Genomic DNA, 19,445 nt, shown 5'->3' on the forward strand with positions numbered 1-19,445 from the left:
GTTAATCAATCTTGTTTATCTTTTCAAAGAACCAGCTCTTGGTTTCATTGACTTTTTGTATTGTTTTTTAGTCTCTATGTCATTTATTTCTGCTCTAATCCTTATTATTTTCTTCCTTCTACTTACTCTGGGCTTTTCTTGTTGTTCTTTCTAAATCTTTAAGTTGTAGGGTTATATTAATAATTTTTCTTATTTTTTGAAATAGGCCTGTGGTACTATGAACTTCCTTCTCAGGACTGTTTTGCTGAATCCCATAGATTTGGGGTTGTTGTATGTTCATTTTCATTTGTTTCCAGAAAGTTTTTTATTTCTTTTTCAATCTCATTGGTAACACATTCATTGTCTAATAACATGCTATTTAGCCTCCATGTATTTGAATGTTTCGAGTGTTTTTAGTGTGGTTGATTTCTAGTTTCATGCCATTTTGATTCGAGAAGATGCCTAATATGATTTCAATCCTCTTAAACTTGTAGAGACTTATTTTAGGTCTTAACATGTAGTCTATCTTTGAGAAGTCCCATGTGCACTTGAGAAGAATGTATATTCTGCAGCTTTGGGGTGAAATGTTCTGTAAATACCAGTTAAATCCATCTGATCTAGTATGTCATTTAAGGTCTCTATTTCATTGTTGATTTTTTTGTCTGGAAGATCTATCCAGAGATGTCAATGGTGTGTTAAAGTTCCCTACTATGACTGTATTGCTGTCGATCTCTACCTTAAAGCCCTCCAGAAGTTTTTTTGTATATTTAGGTGCTCCTATATTGAGTGCATATATGTTTACCAGGGTTATATCCTCTTGTTGGATCAATCTCTTTCTTGTCTCTTTTTATGGCCTTCATTTTAAAATCTATTTTGTCAGATATGAATATTGCTACCCCAACTTTTTTCTTTTCCATTTGCATGGAAAAATTTTTTCCTATTCCTTCACTCTCATCCTGTGTGAGTCTTTTGGTTTCTTGTAGATAGAATATATTTTGGTCATTTTTTTTTTTTTATCCATTAAGTGACTCTATGTCTTTTGATTGGAGCATTTAAGCCATTTACATTTAAGGTTATTATTGATAGGTACTTATTTATTTCCACTTTAATTCTTTATGCCTATATTCTCTCTCTCTCTCTCTCTCTCTCTCTATATATATATATATATATATATATATATATATATATATATAGATATAGATATATATATATATAGATAGATATAGATATATAGATATATAGATATATAGATAGATAATTAGTAGTACAACAGTCCCTTTAACATTTCTTATAATGCTGGTTTGGTGGTTATAAACTCCTTTAGCCTTATTTTATCTGGGAAGCTCTTTATTTCACCACCTATTTTGAATTATAGCCTTGCTGGATAAAGTAGTCTTGGGTTCAGAACCTTGCTTTCCATTACCTTGAATACTTCATGCCATTCCCTTCTGGCCTGTAGAATTTCTGATGAAAAATCATCTGAGAGCTTTATAGGAGCCTGCTTTTCTCTTGCTGCCTTTAAGATTCTCCCTTTGTCTTTAATTTTTGGCACTTTAATTATGATGTGTCAACATGGGCCAATTTGGTTTCTTCTTGCTTGGGACTCTCTGTGCCTCCTGAACTTGTGTGACTTTTTCCTTCACCAAGTTAGGGACGTTTTCTGCCATTATTTCTTTCAACAAATTCAGTTGATTATCCAGGTTTTTTTATATATATGTATTTTAGTTGTAATTCCAGTTTGGTCCTGGGAGAGTGTCAGTGTAGCATCCACTTATTCCTTTCCTCACTTTCTTTACTTTCTGGCCCGCCTATGATGTGGATATTATTACATTTCATGTTGTCCCACAGGTACCTTAAACTGTCCTCCTGTTTTTTTATTAGTTTTTTTTCATTTTGGTTCTCTGAGTGATTTTTTTCTACCCTGTCTTCTAATTCACTGATCTAATCCTTGGCTTCCTGTAGTCTGCTGTTTATTCCTTCCAATGTATTCTTTGTTTCTGCTATGTCGTTCTTCATTTCCGACTGGTCTTTTTCACAATTACTCTATCTGATAAATAGCTTATCTCCATTTCATTTCTCTCTTCTTCTGGAGAATTCTCTTGTTCTTTCATTTGCGGCTTGTTTTCTGGCTCCCACTTTGGCTGCCTGTTTGGGTTTGTTTCTATATGTTGGGTAGATCTGCTATGACTCCCAGTCTTTTTGGAGGGTCTCTGACAGAGGATAAGGTTCGACATTGTGACTGGCCCTGAGTTCTGTGTTTGGAGCTATCAGCAGTCTGCAGCTTGTGGCTCCCTCTGCTGGGGCTGGTTGTTTGGACAGGACCAAGATGCAGACCATGGGGCTTTTCTTAGCCCTATGTCCAGAAGCAGATCAGGCAAAGACTCAAAGCACCCAGAGGTCCACCTCTGTCTGCAGTCTGATTGTTATTCCATCTCTTAATAAGCCTCAGGGTGTGTACCACAGTGAGGCATAAATGCCACCGGATGGGGCCAGAGGTTTTCCAAACAGGGTGGGGTGATGCTTCCCCCTGGGTGGTAATAGTCTGCCTGAGAAAGATGTCTTGTGCAGTATGGGGGAATGACTCAGCGCAGTTTCTGCTCTCCAGGTTCTATCCCAGAACCCTCTGCCCTAGATTCTCCTCACACAGCTCTAGTCCACTCTGCCCTCCCTCTGCTGGAGCCCAAGGTGAGTAGCTGCACACGAAGTTTTGTGCATTGGCCTTTTAAGAGGGTGCTTGCATTTCTAGCCATCTCTCTCTGCCAGACAGAAAACATTTTCACAGCCAGATATTATGTGGGCACCTTTCTCCGTTCTGGTGTTCTGGACTTGAGAACCTAGTTTGGGGTTTGACCCCCAAAGTTCTCAGTGGGGAACTGCTTCCCCGCCACACACACACACAGCTGAGATATCCCTCCAGAAATTCAACTGCTGTCTGTGGGAGCCTGGCCAGCCCTCTCGCACATCCACACTTACTACCAGTCTCTAGGTGGTCTCCACTTTACATCCTTGGTTATCAGGCAGCCGATCAATGATTGTCTTGTGAACTATGAGGTCATGGTTTGATTCCCAGTCAGGTCACATGCGTGGGTTGTGGGCTTGATCTCCTGTAAGGGGCGTGCAGGAAGCAGCCAATCAATGATTCTCTCTCATCATTGATGTTTCTATCTCTCTCTCCCTCTCCCTTTCTCTCTGAAATCAATAAAAATATATCTTTTTTCTTTTAATTTGCTTTACATATTTAGGTGCTCCTATGTTGGGTGCATAAAAGGTTACAAGGGTTATGTCCTCTTGTTGGGTTGCTCTATCATTATGTATTATTTAAAAAATAATATATGATTATTGATAGGTATGTTTATATTGTTATTTTATTATTTTAGATATAGTCCTATGTTTTTTTTTCTTTTTCTCCTCCTCCTTCACATCCTCCTCCTCTTCTTCCTTCTCTTCCTTCTTCTTCTTAGAGTAAGCCCTTTAACATTTCTTGTTATACTGGTTTAGTGATTACAAACTCCTTTAGCTTTTCCTTGTCTGTAAAGCTATTTCTCCTTCAATTGTAAATGATAGCTTTTCTGGGTAAAGTAGTCTTGGTTATAGATCCTTGCTTTTTATCACCTTAAATATTTCATGTCAATCCCTTCTGACCTGAAATGTTCCTGTTGAGAAATCAGCTGACAGTCTTAGGGGAGCTCCTTTGTAGGTAACAAATCACTATTTCTTCAATACATTCTCGATTTTTTGCTCTCTCTTCTTCTTCTGGTACCCCTATGACATGGATTTTATTATGCATCATGTTGTCTTAAGAGTTCCTTAAACTATCCTCACTTTTTTAAATTCTTTTTTTTTCTGCTCCGATTGGGTGTTTATTTCTAGCTTGTCTAAATTGCTGATTCAATTCTCTGCTTCATTGAGCCTACTGTTTATTCCTTTCAATGTATTCTTTATTTCACATCTGGCATTCTTCATTTCTGACTGGTCTTTTTTTTATGTTTTCTATGTCCTTTTCCATGCTGTTGAGCATCTTTATAATCATTACTCTGCACTCTATATCTGACATATTGCTTACCTCCACTCATTTAGCTCTTCTGGAGAATTCTCTTGTTCTTTCACTTGGGGCCTATTTTTTTGTCTACCCATTTTGGCTCCTCTTTGTGTTGCTTTTTTCTATGTATTAGGTATATTTTCTACCAACTCCCAGTCCTGGAAAGGAGCCTTATGTAGTAGGTGACCTGTGGGACCCAGTGGCACAGTCTCCCTGGTCACCTGAGCTGGGTGCTCGAAGAAAGTTCCTTGTGCACATATGTGGGCCTTCCTGTTGTCATTGAGTCTTGATTGCTATTGGCTCATTTGTGCATGAACTTGACCCTCAGGCTGGCTGACAATGAGGCTCAAGCCCCAACACAGCATGCAAGTTGCTGTGCAGGTGCTTTTCACACAAAGCAGAATTTGCCTCAGCAGGTTTTGGTGCCTCCTGAGATCTCCCTGTGGATATGCTGCTTGTCATGCTTATTGGATCCTACTCTGTTGTTCTCTGAAGCTGGCCACTGGGTGTACTGGTTCTGAGCCTCTTCAGAGGGACTCTGATGTAGGCCAATGTCAGACATTGTCTGTGGCTGGCCCTGGACAACCTGTTAGAGCTATCAGTAATCCTGCTGCAAGCTTTCCTGAATAAAGGATTTTTCAACTTTTTTAAACAGTAGTTTGAAGATCACTGGTTTGGCTTCTAGTTAAAGTAATGTGGAAGACTAGCAGACATAAAAAGCTGGCTCCAAACACCTGGGAAATTGAGAGAAAATGTAAAAAGCGTTCCTTTAAACACAGAGTAGCATGTATAAGAAATAATACCAGAAATAGAGAAAACCCAAAATAATACCAGAAATAGAGAAAACCCGAGAAAGCAGAAGAGTGAAAGTGTGAAGGAGTGTGGTTGAGGTGGGGGTGTATGATGGAAAAGGGAGGGGGAAGATCAGGTGACCAATGTGTTCTGATAATCCAGGAGCATGAAACAATTGGAGGGCATGCATCCTTTTCAAGCAGACATGAAATAGCTGCAATCATTGATCACACACTAAGCCACAAAGCAAACACTAAACACTTGATATATAGGCTATGTCTCTTACTCCCATGCATTTCAATTAGTGATAATAATAACATAACTAAAAGCAACTGGTATGTTGTAAACTTTAAAAAACACTGGTAAATAACATTTTTAAATTACGTTTTTATTGATTTTAGAGAGGCAGGAAGGGATAGGGAGAGAGAGAGAGAAATATCGATGAGAGAGAAACATTGATCAATTGCCTCCCCTGGATGCCTCCTTCTTGGGATCAAGACCACAACATGCAACTTGTGCCTTGACTAGGAGTTGAACCGGTGCAATAACCTCTTGGTTCATGGGTCAACACTCAACCACTGAGCCACACCCGCTGGGCAATAACTTTTGTGTTAAAGAAGAAATCATATTGGTAGTTTGAAAATATTTAGAATGGAATGATGCCCTAACTGGTTTGGCTCAGTGGATAGAGCGTCGGCCTGCAGACTGAAAGGTCCCAGGTTTGATTCCGGTCAAGGGCATGTACCTTGGTTGTGGGCACATCCCTGGTAGGGGGTGTGCAGGAGGCAGCTGATCGATGTTTCTCTCTCATCGATGTTTCTAACTCTCTATCCCTCTCCCTTCCTTTCTGTAAAAAATCAATAAAATATATTTTTTAAAAAAGAATGGAATGAGAGGTAAATATCTATACTCATGTGAAACAGCTAAAACAGTATTTGGAGAGAAACATTATAGCTTTAAATGTTTATATTAAAGAAGGAGGAGGAAGACACAGAAGAAGAAAAATGAAAACCAATGAATTCAACATTCAATTCAAGGAATTAGAAAAAATTAAATAAAGTAATATAGAAAACCCACAGAAGTAGATACATACAAGTGATCATGATAAGAGCAGAAGTTGATACCATAGAAACCAAATAAATAATAAAATACACAAACCAAAAGCTGGTTCTCTGAACAGACTAGTAAAATGGGCAAATGTTAGGTCAAGGTTGATTCAGAAAAAAAAAAGAGAATATATTAATAATATAAAGAATGGAGACAAGGACATAACAGAGGCAGTAAAAGTTTTTTAAAACAGTATAACAGTATATGAAAAATGTTTATAATAACACATTTGAAAATTTACATAAAATGAACAATTTCCCAGAAAAATATAATTCACTCAGATTCAAGAAAAAAAATAAAACCCTGAATAGTCCCCCCCAAAAAGATATGTTTAAGTCCTAACCCCCAGTGCCTCAGAATGTGACCTTATTTGGAAAATTGGTCTTTGAGGATGTAATTACTGAAGATGAGGTCCTATAGGAGTAGGGTGGGCCCCTACTCCAATATGACTGGTATCCTCACAAGAAAACAGCCACGGGAGACACAGAGACACGGGGGGAGAAGGCCACATGAAGGTGGAGGCAGAGACTAGAGCGATGCAGTACAAATCAAGGAAAAAAGGGATCTCTAGCCATCACCAGAAGCTTGGAGAGAGGCATGGAATAAATTCTTCCTCGGAGCCTCCAGGAGGAAGCCACCCTGCAGACACCTTGGTTTCAGGCTTCTCATCTCCACAGCTGTGAGCGAATCCATTTCTGTAGATTCAAACTGCCCCGGTTGTAGTTCTTTGTTATGGCAGCCCGAGGAAACAAACAACCAATAACTACTACAGTGATTGAAATGATAGTTTAAAATCTGCGTGTGTGGTATACGCCCCCGACACACACACACACACACACACACACACACACACACACACACATCCACAGAGTGATCCATTTCAGCCTCCTCGTCACATGGACAGGTAATCTGAGGCCCTGAGAGGTTTCCTGTACAGATTACCTCGCCGGTTGGTGGCAGTGATAGGTCTGGTGGTGACAACTCTGAATTGGGACCATCAACCCCTGGACACTTGTCACAGGCTTGTTTTTCCTTTCCAGGTGTATCAAGATGACGTAAAATTAATCCTCTACCCCAACGAGAATATCTTCCGCATTCTCTTTTCTGATGAATCAGGCCAGATATAGTATCCACTGGAGCACAAGGACACCTATATTGACACACATGGCACCTAAAAAGTCTAGGATTTGGGGCGGGACATGGTTTTACTAAGGCCTGCACTCTCTGCAGGGCTCTGCAAGGGGATCCCAAGGGACTGCTTGTGCCTTAACCATCTTCCAGTTACCCATCGGGACACCTGGCTGTGCTCTTCTTCTGGATGCAACAGGGCCAGTTCACATATATCATCCTGGACGACCGTGAGGAAGTGCGTGTTCGGGCCCTCATCAACAACACTGGCCATGCCACCGTCTATGACGAAAACAGAGAAATCTGGTAAGCTCAGGTCATGAGTCCCAAAGTAATACAGGTCCCTGACCTCAGACAGGGCGTACTGTCCTCCCTCCAATGCTTTCCCCGTGGGTGAAACAGCAGTCACAGGCTCAGGGCAACCACTTCTAATGCTTCATCTCCTTTACACCTCCTGAGAGTCAAACATCAGGAGAATTATCTTAGAGAGACCCAGGACCCCTCTATTCTGGGGGCCTCAGAGAGGAGGGTGTGGTGTGCGCTCTGGAAACCCATGTATTATATTCAAAAATATAACTTCTAAATATTTCATTGTAACTGAACTTAGTTCTTAAGTTCCCATTTCTGGTAATGGTGGAAAACTTCACCTTACCAAGTCAAGGTAGTTCAGTCACTTCAAAATTTTTGCCCATCTCTTTGGGGTACCTTTTCAGGTTTCCTGCTCCCGCTGCGTTCTAAGTGGACATGTAGTGGGAAGTGCATATTATCTTGGATCAGTGTTTTATTTTCTTTCTTTCTTTTTGTTGTTGTTATTTTGTTAATCCTCATCCGAGGAGACTTTTCCTTTTTTTTTTTTTTTTTTTTTTTTTAGAGAAAGCAGAAGGGAGAGGGAGAGGGAGAGACAGAAAGAAACATCTATGTGAGAGAGAGACATTGATTGATTGCCTCCTGCATGCACCCAACCAGGACTCAGAAACTTGCAACCAAGATAGTTGCCCTTGACTGGAAATGAACCCAGGACCCTTCAGTCCACGGGCTGATGCTCTATCCACTAAGCCAAACTGGCTAGGGCTTATACTTCCTTTCTTACTGATAGTCAAAGCCAAACTTTTTTCTTATTAATTCTGTACTCTTCCCAGCCCCCCCCCCCCCCCCAAAAAAAAAAAAAAAAAAGACACAAGGATTTTCACATTCTAAGCCTTGGTTTTTAAGAATATTTTCTCTGTATGGGTTTTTTCTACACTAGCTGTGTACTTTATTCTCAGAAGTGCCTGCCCTCCCTGGAGGTCCCTCAGTATGAAAATGATATCTGAAAGGTGGAAGAAGGTACTAGATACAAGAAGCACCAAGTAGTGGGGGCAAGAAACTTGGTAAATTATCCCAATGGCAGGTGGCTGCATACAGGTGGGCCACTTCTCTCTAATGACACTTATTTTTAGGGACAAAAGAGACTTTGGGGAAGTCTATTTTCATTTTCTTGACGAGAAAACTGAGCCTCAGAGAAGCTAATAAGTCACTTGCCCTAAACCATACATAAAATTACAGGCAAGAAATTTTATGGCATTTTGACTCAGCCTGAAATTAAGCATTTTTTTTTTAATTATCAAATAAGGTTTGCAAGAGAAACTACATCTTTTTTTTTAATTATTTTTATCTTTATTGTTGATACTAGAGGCCCAGTGCACGAAATTCGTGCATTAGCGGGGTATCCCTCAGCCCAGCCTGCACCCTCTCCAATCTGGGACCCCTTGGGGGATGTCAGGGCCTAAACTGTTAGTCGGACATCCCTCTCACAATCCGGGACTGCTGGCTCCTAACTTCTTGCCAGCCTGCCTGCCTGATTGCCCCTAACCACTCCCCTGCCAGCCTGATCACCCCCTAACCGCTCCCCTGCCAGCCTGATTGACACCTAACTGCTCCCCTGCCAGCCCAATCACCCCCAACTGCCCTCCCCTGCAGGCCTGGTCACCCCCAACTGCCCTCCCCTGCAGGCCATCTTGTGACAACATAGGGGCAGCCATCTTATGATGACTTGGGGGCGGACGTCTTGTGATGACATGGGGCAGCCATCTTGTGACGAATGGGGGCAGCCATCTTGTGACAATGTGGGGGCAGCCATCTTGTGATGACATGAGGGCATGAGGGTCAATTTGCATATTACCTCTTTATTATATAAGATTATTATAGATGTCCCTCTTTCTTCCCCCATTTCACCCGGTTCCTGCCCTGCCCCAGGCCTTCACCTATGTGAACTGGCTCTGTTGCGTACAGAAGAAGAGCACAGCCAGGTTTCCTAATGAGTAACTGGAAGATGGTTAAGGCAAAAGCAGTCCCTTGGGATCCCCTTGCAGAGCCCCGCAGAGAGTACAGGCCTGGGTGGTGAAGGGTACAATTCAGAGTACAGAGTTGTCACTAGTGGACCTATCACTGCCACCAACCTCTTGAGGCCTGGGGCAGGGTGGGAACTTCATTGTCTGTGTCCATTGGTAATGCATATATTCATATAAGATCTTTGTTTAATCTCTTCCCACCTCCCTCACCCCACTTTCCTCTGAGAATCATCAGTCTGTTCCATTTCCATGCTTCTGATTCTATTTTATTCACCAGTTTACTCTGTTCATTTGATTTCTTATTCATTTATTTTGATTTTTAGAGTCAGTTGTTGATAGGTATGTATTTGTTGCCATTTTGTTGTTCATATTTTTTATCTTTTTCTTCTTCCTCTTCTTAAAGAATACCCTTCAACATTTCATATAATACTAGTTTGGTGGTGATGAACTCCTTTAGCTTCTTCTTGTCTGTGAAACTCCTTATCTAACCTTCAATTCTAAATGATAGTTTTGCTGGGTAGAGTAATCTTGGTTGTAGGTTCTTGCTATTCATCACTTTGAATATTTCTTGCCACTCCCTTCTGGCCTGCATAGTTTCTGTTGAGATATCAGCTGACAGTCATATGGACACTCCCTTGTAGGTAACTAACTGCTTTTCTCTTGCTGCTTTTAAGATTCTCGCTTTGTCTTTAGCCCTTGGCATTTTAATTATGATGTGTCTTGGTGTCGGCCTCTTTGGGATTCTCTTGTTTGGGGTTCTCTATGCTTCCTGGACTTGTAAGTCTATTTCTTCCATCAGATAGGGGATGGTTTCTGTCATTATTTCTTCAAATAAGTTCTTAATATCTTACTCTCTCTCTCTCCTTCTGGCACCCCCATAATGCGAATGTTGGTATGCTTGAAGTTGTCCCAGAGGCTCCTTACACTATTTCATATTTTTGGATTCTTTTTCCCTTTTGCTCTTCTGGTTGGGTGTTTTTTGCTTCCTCATATTTCAAATCGTTGATTTGATTCTCAGAATTCTCTACTCTTCTGTTGAATCCCTGTATCTTATTCTTTATTTCAGTTAGTGTATGTTTAATTTATGGCTTGTCCTTTTCCATTTTTTTTTTTTTTTTTGGAGGTTTCTAGAAGATTCTTGAGTAACCTTATAACCGTGGTTTTGAACTCTATATCTAGTAATTTGCTTTCTTCCATTTCTTTCATTTGTGACATGTTTGTTTGCCTCCCGATTTTAGATGCTTTTCTGTGTTTGTTTCTATGTATTGGATAGAGCTGCTGTGTCTCCTTGAGTTGGTAGAGTGGCCTTGTGTAGTAGGTGTTCTATAGAGCCAAGTGACTCAGCCTCCCCAGTCACCTGAGCTGGGAGCTCTAGGTGCACCCTTTTGTGGGCTGTGAGCTTGTTATAGTTAAAACTTGATTGCTGTTGGTGTCACTAGGAGGAATTGACCTCCAGGACAATTGGCTGTGAGGGCCAGCTGTGACTACAGTGGAAGAACTGCTGTGCAGGAGACACCCTTATGGAGCAGGACTTGCTTCAGTGGGGCTTTGGTGTTCACTGAGTCTGCCCCTTGAGTTTGTTGCTTATGGATCTGAAGAGTTGTAATCCGGTATGGTCTGACACTGCCAACTGAGTGCACTGGCTCTTGGGTCTCCAGGGAGGTGCAAAGCCAGCCACTGCCTGGGGCCACCCAGCAGGAGCTACAGAGAGATCTGCAGATTCCTCCTCTTTGAATCAGGTTTGGAAGTACCCAGATGAGGCCCAGCTATGAAGCAAGGCAGGCTGGTGCTGGTGCCAGGTCTTGGGTTTTTTATTGATAGGTATGGGGCTCACTGACCAGCTGCAGCTTGTTTGAGAGATTTTAGCCTGAGCAAGGACATATGCAACAGCTGCTGCACCCAGCTTGGGAGGAGTTGTAAATTGGATGAGGCGAGTTCTTAGGGAATCACCAGGGCAGAGCAAACAGAAATGGCTGCCAGTCAGCCCTGTGACTGAGGAGGTCCTAGCATAGAAACAATGATCCCTTTGAGCACCTCTGTCTGGGAGAAAGCCGCCCTGCATCCCTGCCCTGATGCCAGACAATCCAATTCCTCCTCATATGTGATTGTGTTCTCCAGAGCCTCATCCCGGTGCTGGAACAGAAAAGAAAGCAGGACCTTGTAAGTTTAGTTCATACTGCCAGCCTTTTAAGAGGAATAGCTGGGTCTCCAACAGCCTCTGTGTCACTGAGCCCCAATCCACACTGTAGTTCTTACTGCCCATAGGAACTTCTTTAACCAGCTCTGGAAGGAACCCTGGGCTGGGGATATGCTCTGGAGCTGCGACCCATTGCCCCTCCAGGCAGCCTCTGCAGAGACAATCTCCCTCCCAATTAAAAAAGTGGCCCCCGTGGATCCTGGACCAGCCCATTCCACACCTCCGCACCTCCTACCAGTCTCAGTGTGCTTTCTTCTTTACCTCTCTAGTTGTAGGACTTCCATTCAGCCAGCTTTCCAAAAGTTCTGGATGATGGTTGTTCTGTATCGTAGTTGTAATTTTGATGTGGTTGTGGGAGGCAGTGAGTACAGGCATTTACCTACGCCACCATCTTCAAATCCAAGAAACTACATTTTATCCTAGAATCTCAGCCCATCAAAACTCAGGGGGAAGGATGGTGCTCGGATTCAGATTATGTCCGTCTGGGTAAGGCTGGAGGCCTGCACTCTGTAAGAGCTTTCCAGGCAGTTGTGCAGGTCTCCAGGGTGTGGGGCCCAGGCCAGCACGCCTCCACTGGGCCTTCAAGGCTTCAGAAAGCAGCCAAGGCCCATGAGCTCACAGCAACTGCCTCATCTGTCAGGCGTGACACCCCTCAGAAGACCATAAGACAAAGACAGGGGACCCCGAAGGAAATACATCCATCTCCTCATCAAAATCGACAGGAGTGGATAGCCATTGTGCTGACACCCAGACCTTTGCTGGGATCCCAGGAAAAACTCACCCTCACAAGGGAATGAGTCCGATGGCCCGTCTGGGGGACAGCAGTGACGAGTGGCTTAATCTCTCTCCCCCAGAATAGCCTTGCTTCCAGGCCTCAGGCACCAGCCTCGGAGCCATTTCAGAGTTCAGGGACCCCGAACTTCCATCTCCCATCTCTCTCCTTGGGCCTTGCTGTCTTCTAGTCTTGAAGTTTTTTTTTCTGAAACTGCTAACCACTTCACCATTCATGGTTCTCAAGAGGGGAGATACACGGGCAGCTTTCACTTCTAGTGCTGAGCTCCCCGTCACTGGAGAAAAGGGAGGCTGCCCCGCATTGAAAGGTGCTCGTTAGGTTTGGAGAGGGCCTCATGAACCTCTGCAAAAGGCCTCCACTCTTACCCACCAGGCCTGGCCCCTCTGTCCACCCCAGCAGCCCCTGCCTTTCCCTCCTTGCTCTCCAGCTGCCCCCACAGCCGAGAGCACACCCCCGCATAGTATCACTGTCATTTTTCTTGTCCTTCCATTTTGGTGCTGAAGGAACAGGCCAGTAAGGAAAGGGAAGAGGTCCCCTCAGCAGGTCCTGGCGCCTCTGTACACAGGCCTGGTGGGCCCCTCGTCTCCTCCCAGCAGCCCCTCCACACTCAGCTGTCTGCAGTTGCCCAACATTTCTGTCCTGTCTCCCCCGAGGGCAATTGCATGTTATCTGAGTCATGCTCTAGTTTGGCTTAAAGCAGCAGCATTTCAGGCCTCAGAGACTTGGATGAGAGAGGAACTGTCTCTGTGTATCGGACACACACCCATCACCCCCAAAATGTCATTGCACAGGGCAGAATGGGCTCCCCATCCCCAAGCTGCTTCCCTCCCCAGGGGCAGCGGTACCAAAGGAAAATGCGATCCTGTGAGGAAAGGTCCCTGAGGGAATTCCTCGTTAGAACTGCAGTCCCTTTGTCACAGGGAGATTGATTTTGTGGCAAAGACCTGCCGAGTCATTTGGGAGCACAAAGCTGCTCAGCCAGGCCCGCCCCCCCCCCCCCCCAGCCTAATCGTTGCTAGAAGTGTCCACAGCTGCTCACAGGTGCCAGCCCCACCTCCTCACCCTCAGGGTGTGCCCCGCTCCTCCGCTGCACCCCGGCGCTGGAGAGGATTGAGAGCCAAGCTGTTTAGGGACTGAATATTTCTTGGGTCATTTTTTATTTCCGTCTCCTCGGGAAAGGTAACGGCATGGTTGTAGTTTGCCGGTGTTTGGAAACTAAACCCAGCATTGCCCCCAACCTCTAGGCCCTAGACTTGAGGAATCTCACACCGGACCTCCTGCCAGGCTTCAGGGTCCCCCACAGCGAGGGGCCCAGACCTGCCTGAACTCAGGGTCCCTGGTGGGTGGGTCTACACACTCCACAGCGTGGGGTCCTTCCACCCCCTGAGGAGGAACCTCCAGATTTAGATATCTGGGGGTTCTAGAGCCCATTTTCCTGAGGAAGCCTCAGCCCAGAGCTGGGTGCCCAGGACAGGGACAGACCTCTGACTCCGGGGGCAGGGAAGGCCTAGTGAGAGAACTGTGATAGGAGCCCTCACAGGGCAGAGCTACAGGATCTGCTCCCCACACGGTGGAAGAAAAGTCCCTCTCTGCCCTTTTCTCCATCGATGGTCATAGGATATCCTAATGCCGACCAAGTTATTGCTACGTACAGGCACTTAATCCTCGCCGCAACCCTCTGAGTGAAGTGCTATTATCATCTGCAGTTGAAATTGAGGCATTGGGAGTAACTGGCCCTAGTGGCAGATCTAGGCTTTGAACGTGGAGATTCTGAACCCAGAGCCCAGATTTTTAACTCCTCACGTGCAAACAACCTCTTGTCTACGTAAAGAGAAGTGAGGTAGGCCAGGCTGGGCCCAAGGGAGAGACTTAGGACGTTTGCACTTTGTTCCCTGGGCAATGGGCAGCAACAGGAGAATCTTAGATCGGGAGTGACAAGGAGTTCTCCTGTTGGAGTTGAACAAGGCTGCCCTGAGCCAGCCTCCTGCTCTGAGCTGCCCTGTGAGGCCCCCAGACAGCGGTCTGAGTGATCCAGGCTGCCCCACACCCACCTCCTCTGCTTCACCAGCTCTCAGATCCCTACCCTCTGCATTCAGTCCTCAAGAGAAGTTGCTTCCCCAACAGCACAGATTCCAGGGACAGCCGTGGTGGGATTCTAAAAGCAGAAGCCGGGACAGAGGGATATGGTCGGCTTTAAATGCCAAGAAAGGATGGCTCACAGACAAGAGGGCCTGGGCTGGGGCGGGAGAAGCCCACGCACCCTCACTCATCCAGCACCGACTTACGTGGGTCCCAGGCCCAGTGCTGGGCCAGGAACTCATTGGGGAACCAAACGGACGTGGACCTTGCCCTGCAGGACCACGTTTTACCTTTACATTTTAGTAAAGAAAAAACAGACGACAGACAAGCGCAGGTGTGCTCATTATTCAGGATGGTTCTGTTCTATAGGGTCTCCATGAGCGCTGAGTAGTGAGCACTGGACTCGTTGCTTGCGGGGGAGTGTGTGTGTGTGTGTGTGTGTGTGTGTGTGTGTGTGTGTCACATAGACAGAGTCACAAACATGGGCAGAGCAGTGACACATCTGAGTCCTCTAATGCGCAGGCTCCCCGCGGAGGCTGAGTGAGGTGGCTGCCCCCAGAGGACGGACGCAGGAGGCAGGGCTCGGTGGCTCAGAAGCCTCAGCTCTGGGGCCAGGTGGACTCCACCAGGATGGGTTGCTTTTAGGGTTTAAGATTACCTACGCGAGACAGACATAGATACACATTTCTCCTAGGAACAGTGGGCTCCGTATTCACTAAGTGTTCAAGGCGACTTTACAGACCCTAACACACATACAAATAACAAGAATCAACTCTATGTATTAGTAAATTATATGGAGGAAACTAGCAAGGAGCGAAGATGGAGAGTGACATAGGGAAGCAGAGGGGCTGGTCAGGAAGGGAATCTGAGAAAATGATACTTAAGCAGGAGCCGCTGTGCCAAGCAGGGTGGGAAGTCGGTTCCTGGCAGAGAAAAGAACGTGGCAAAGCCCTGAGGAGGAAAAGCACGCAGCCCCTGGCACTGAAAGGAGAGCGTGGGGGTGGGGGGCCCGGGCACAAGACAAGACTAGAGTCTGGCCCAGGAGGGCTGAAGGGCTGCACCTCGTCTTGGGCTTGCCTTCCTGGTTGGAACTTCCCCACCTGCCAAGACCTGCGGGGGTCTGTGGGCTGTCTGTGGGCAAAGGTTGCAACAAGAAAGGGGGAGAGAGAGGGAGGGAGCAGGCCTGCATCGCCCCTCGCCCCATGGCCAAGTGCCAGCTGCCTGATGGGACTTCTCAATCTAGGTTGTGCCTGAGCCAAAACCTGGGCTACTACTTTGCCAAAGACACATCCCAGAAGGCCTGGAACTGGTGGAACCTGAACCTGCACGTGCACGCGCCCCCTGTCCGATCTATCTCCTTAGACATCAACCAGTACATCAAGGTACAGGTCAAGAGCCAAGATGAGATCATCTTCTCCTTCGTCCACCAGACAAACCGCATTTCCTTAAACCTGGGCACCAAGTACAGGGTAAGGTCTCAACTCCCCACACCTCTGCCCACCTGCACACAGGCCACGGCTGGCTCGGACTGGTCATGCCATGGGCCCGGGCGATGTTCTGCATGACTCCGACCCATAGCAAAAGTAGGCCACACTATCAACACGCCCCACCTTGTCTGACGCTCACTACACCCCTGTCATCGGGCAGGGCCAGAAACAAAGGGGAATTGTGTGCCCCCAGCCCTGCTCTCCTCCCCACACATGCTCATTTCCAATGAAAGGACTGCCTGGAAGTTCAAGGCCCCTGCCCAGTCCGGGCAGGAAGTCCCAAAGGCGTGTTAGTTTCCTCGACTGCTGTAACAAATGATCACAAGCTGCGGGATTTAAGTCAACAGAAGTTTATGTTCTCACAGGTCTGGGGGCTAGAAGGTTAAAATGGAGGTGTCCGCGACCCCCAAAGGCTCTAAGGGAGAATCCTTCCTTGTCTCTCCCAGCTTCTTGGTTCCCGGCATTCCTTGGCCTGTGGCAGCCTCACCCCAGTCCCTGCGTCTGTCTTCACGTGGCCTTCTCCTCTGCGTCTCTCTGCACATCAACCTCCCTCTTCTTTCTCTTACAAGGACACCAGACATTGGGGTTAGGGCCCACCCCAAGTCCTCATCCACGGTCCTTCCCTTAATGACATCGGCAAAGATCCTAATTCCAAACACGGTTACATTCCAGGTTACTGGCCATGTCTTTTGGGGGCCACTGCTCAATCCACTACGGGTGGTGAGTCTGGACCCTCGAGTTCTCACTGTGACAGGGCAAGAAGGGGGGCTATTGAGACCCTTCCTGAGGCCCAGAGTGAAGGCGGGAACTGGGCAAACCTCAGAGGCCTGGAACTACTGGGATCTGAACCTCTCTGTCTGCACAGCCCCTGCCCAGTCTATCTCCTTAGCTGCCCACTGAGACACACATACGATCCTGCTCCTGCTCCAGCTCCCCCACCCCACTCCACAGAGGGCTCTGTTTACAGACCCACCAGAGAGGCATTTCAGGCCTCTGACAGTAGGACTGCCTGGGGAGACAGACAGATGGGCATGTCTTGTGGGAAGTGAGCCAGACGGAGAAGCAGGCTGATGGAGAAAGCAGACTCAAGCACAATTAAGCTGTATGACTGATCATGGAAAGGAGAGGAGAGGATGTGGCAGGTTAGGGTGACCAGCTACCCCAGTTTGCCCAGGAGGGGGGCGTTTTCCAGGACAGGAGACTTCGAGAGCTAAAGCTGGGACAGTTCACGCAGATCCAGACAGCTGGTCATCCTGGCCCCTTGCCTAGGAAGGCTGCTGGTTTACAAGCTAAAGAATGAAGTGCCAACCTTCTCACCGACCTGGGCCTCCCAGAGCGGCCACCTCAGTAAAGAGATGATGCATACTTAGGTCTCCCCGAGTTTTCCATTTGCCCCTGCACAATGGAGATGCTCTAGGAGGGGGCAGCTAGAATGGAGAGGGCGCGAGGACCTGGGGTGCCACTGGCGGGGGGGCGGGGGGTCAGCAAAGGAAACCAACGCCCCAAAGAGCAGGTGAATGGCTGACATGGTCAGAGTCCTGTGCCAGTGGAGGGGGCCCCAAAGGAACTGAATCAGCACAAATGTGACTCATCGGCGGGGTCCTCCCAGGCCGGGCAGCAGGGAGTCCTGAGAACACGCCAGCCCCTCCACTTCCCGTGTGACACAGGCAGGCCTCTTGCTCTGTCTGAGACTGTTGTCGTTTATAAAATGACAGTGTCGCTGTACGGCTTCAATAAGGCGCTTTGTGTGAAAACATTCCATAAGTTGGATACTTCATAGAAATAGAACATATTGGTATTCTGAAGCACACTTCCGGGAGACCCGTGCTCGGCCTTCCGTAGCTACAAACCAAGGCCGGACTGGAGAAGAGGTGGCCTCCCGGGGCCGTGCCTCATCCCAGCAAAACCCGGACCCACTCCAGCGAGCCCGCCGTGGGAGCGCAGCTCCCGGCAGACACCGGACAGTCTCCCAGCTGTGGCAGGGCCTCCGTGGTAGGGGACCCGTGGGGAAAAGCGGGTGCCCCCAGGGGGCACCGCCTTTGGGTGGCAGCCCACACCAGGTCTCAGGAGCTGGCACCCTTGGCTTGGGTTCAGGCTGGGGGTGGCCACGGGCACCGGGCCAGCACGTGTCCTTGGGAAGCAGCTGAAAGGGTGCCGGTGGCTGGGCTGGGAGCAGGGATTTGCCCTGGAGAGTGGCCTTTCCAGGGAAGACTCGGTCCTGGCCACAGGGGTCTGATCCGGACGGGGCGGCGGGGGGGAAGGGTGGGGGCGGGGGGGGGGGGGTGGCTGGGGCAGCATGTATCCTCACCTGGCCTTCCGTGAATTCCCACAGTTCATCAACCCGGAGAAGCTGAGTGAAATGAAGATGAAAGCAATCCTGGAGGTGGAAATTGATTCAACAGCTCGGAAGATTCAGGTCCTTCTGGGGAAAATGAGTAGGATCCTGAATTTCCTGACCATCTGTGATTTGGAAACCTTCATAGAGAGCACCACGAACTTCCTGCTGAGCTACAGTCAGAGGAGGAAGAGGTTTTAGGTCCAGACGAGCGCAGTCCACGCTGTCCCGGGCCTTGCAGCACCCGCTGAACGCCTCTGGAAGGGAATGGTCAGGAGCAGCAAGGAAAACCCCAGAGTCTCGTTTTTGTCTCTTGAGAGTTGTTTTGTAATGTGGAACCTGTCAGAGTAGCTTGGTTTGACAAGAAAAGTCTTTGGGGTTCTGACAGACCCGTGGCGGGGGACAGAAAAGACTCAGGAGCCGGCCCTGATCCGACAGCATTAGAGGCAGGCTGTCTCAGGGGCCGGAGAGGTCCACACCTCTCCTGTTTGCTCCCACGGGTCACTTACAACCTTCCTGTACCTGGGTTGACTCAGGACATAGACCGTCTCAAAGTCTAGCTCTGCCGAGTGTTGGCTGTGTGGCAAGTAGCTTTACGCCTCAGTTTCCTCGTCTATGAAATGGGTCTAGAAATAGTAGCTCTCACTAACCCTGACCTCATCTCAAACACCCCCTCTCCCACCCCCACCAGGGCAGAGGGTAACCCAGACAGAAAACCACACCATCCTGCAGCAGGTCCCCCACACCAGGAGCCAACTAAGCCCGAAAGGACCCACACTAACCCCCTCCAATAGCTGGGACCCTTCTGGTCACTGGTAATAGCTACCAACTGGAGTAGGTAAAGCAAAAGGGGAGGTGAGTTATCTGAATGGAAGATGCAATGGGTCACAGAAAGGACAGGGGCATGGAAGGCCGCTAGAAGCCAGAAGGGCTTCCATCCTCATCTCTGCGGCACTCGTCTGGTTCTGAAGACACATTTCCTATGCACCTCAGTTCACGTGACTCTGTTTCCTGATCTCTCGAAAAACGCCCCAGTGGCTGGCTGATCTGGTGCAATCCAGGGTGATAAGGGAGGGTGGGTTATGTCTCGTAAACATGCTTCCTCGTTGATGCCTGAGCACGGGGAGGGGTAGGAGCGTCTAGAACAGGGGACTCAGGAGCTGGGCAGTGTGCCTTTTC

General features: G+C 47.3%; 1 protein-coding gene across 1 annotated transcript in view; it reads left to right on the forward strand.

Annotated features, from left to right (window-relative positions):
- ERICH6B (glutamate rich 6B) overlaps positions 1 to 18,545 on the forward strand; it is a 70,526-nt gene extending 51,981 nt beyond the window's left edge. The window contains exons 11-14 of the mRNA XM_028151599.2: positions 6,958 to 7,043; positions 7,199 to 7,351; positions 15,688 to 15,913; positions 18,264 to 18,545. Of these exons, the coding sequence (XP_028007400.2) occupies positions 6,958 to 7,043; positions 7,199 to 7,351; positions 15,688 to 15,913; positions 18,264 to 18,467 (669 nt within the window). The 3' untranslated portion in view covers positions 18,468 to 18,545. The remainder of the gene's footprint in view (positions 1 to 6,957; positions 7,044 to 7,198; positions 7,352 to 15,687; positions 15,914 to 18,263) is intronic.
- The last annotated feature ends 900 nt before the right edge of the window (positions 18,546 to 19,445 follow it).

The sequence above is a fragment of the Eptesicus fuscus genome, chromosome 8 (genome assembly GCF_027574615.1).
Source record: "Eptesicus fuscus isolate TK198812 chromosome 8, DD_ASM_mEF_20220401, whole genome shotgun sequence".
In the NCBI taxonomy this organism is placed as follows: Eukaryota; Metazoa; Chordata; class Mammalia; order Chiroptera; family Vespertilionidae; genus Eptesicus; species Eptesicus fuscus.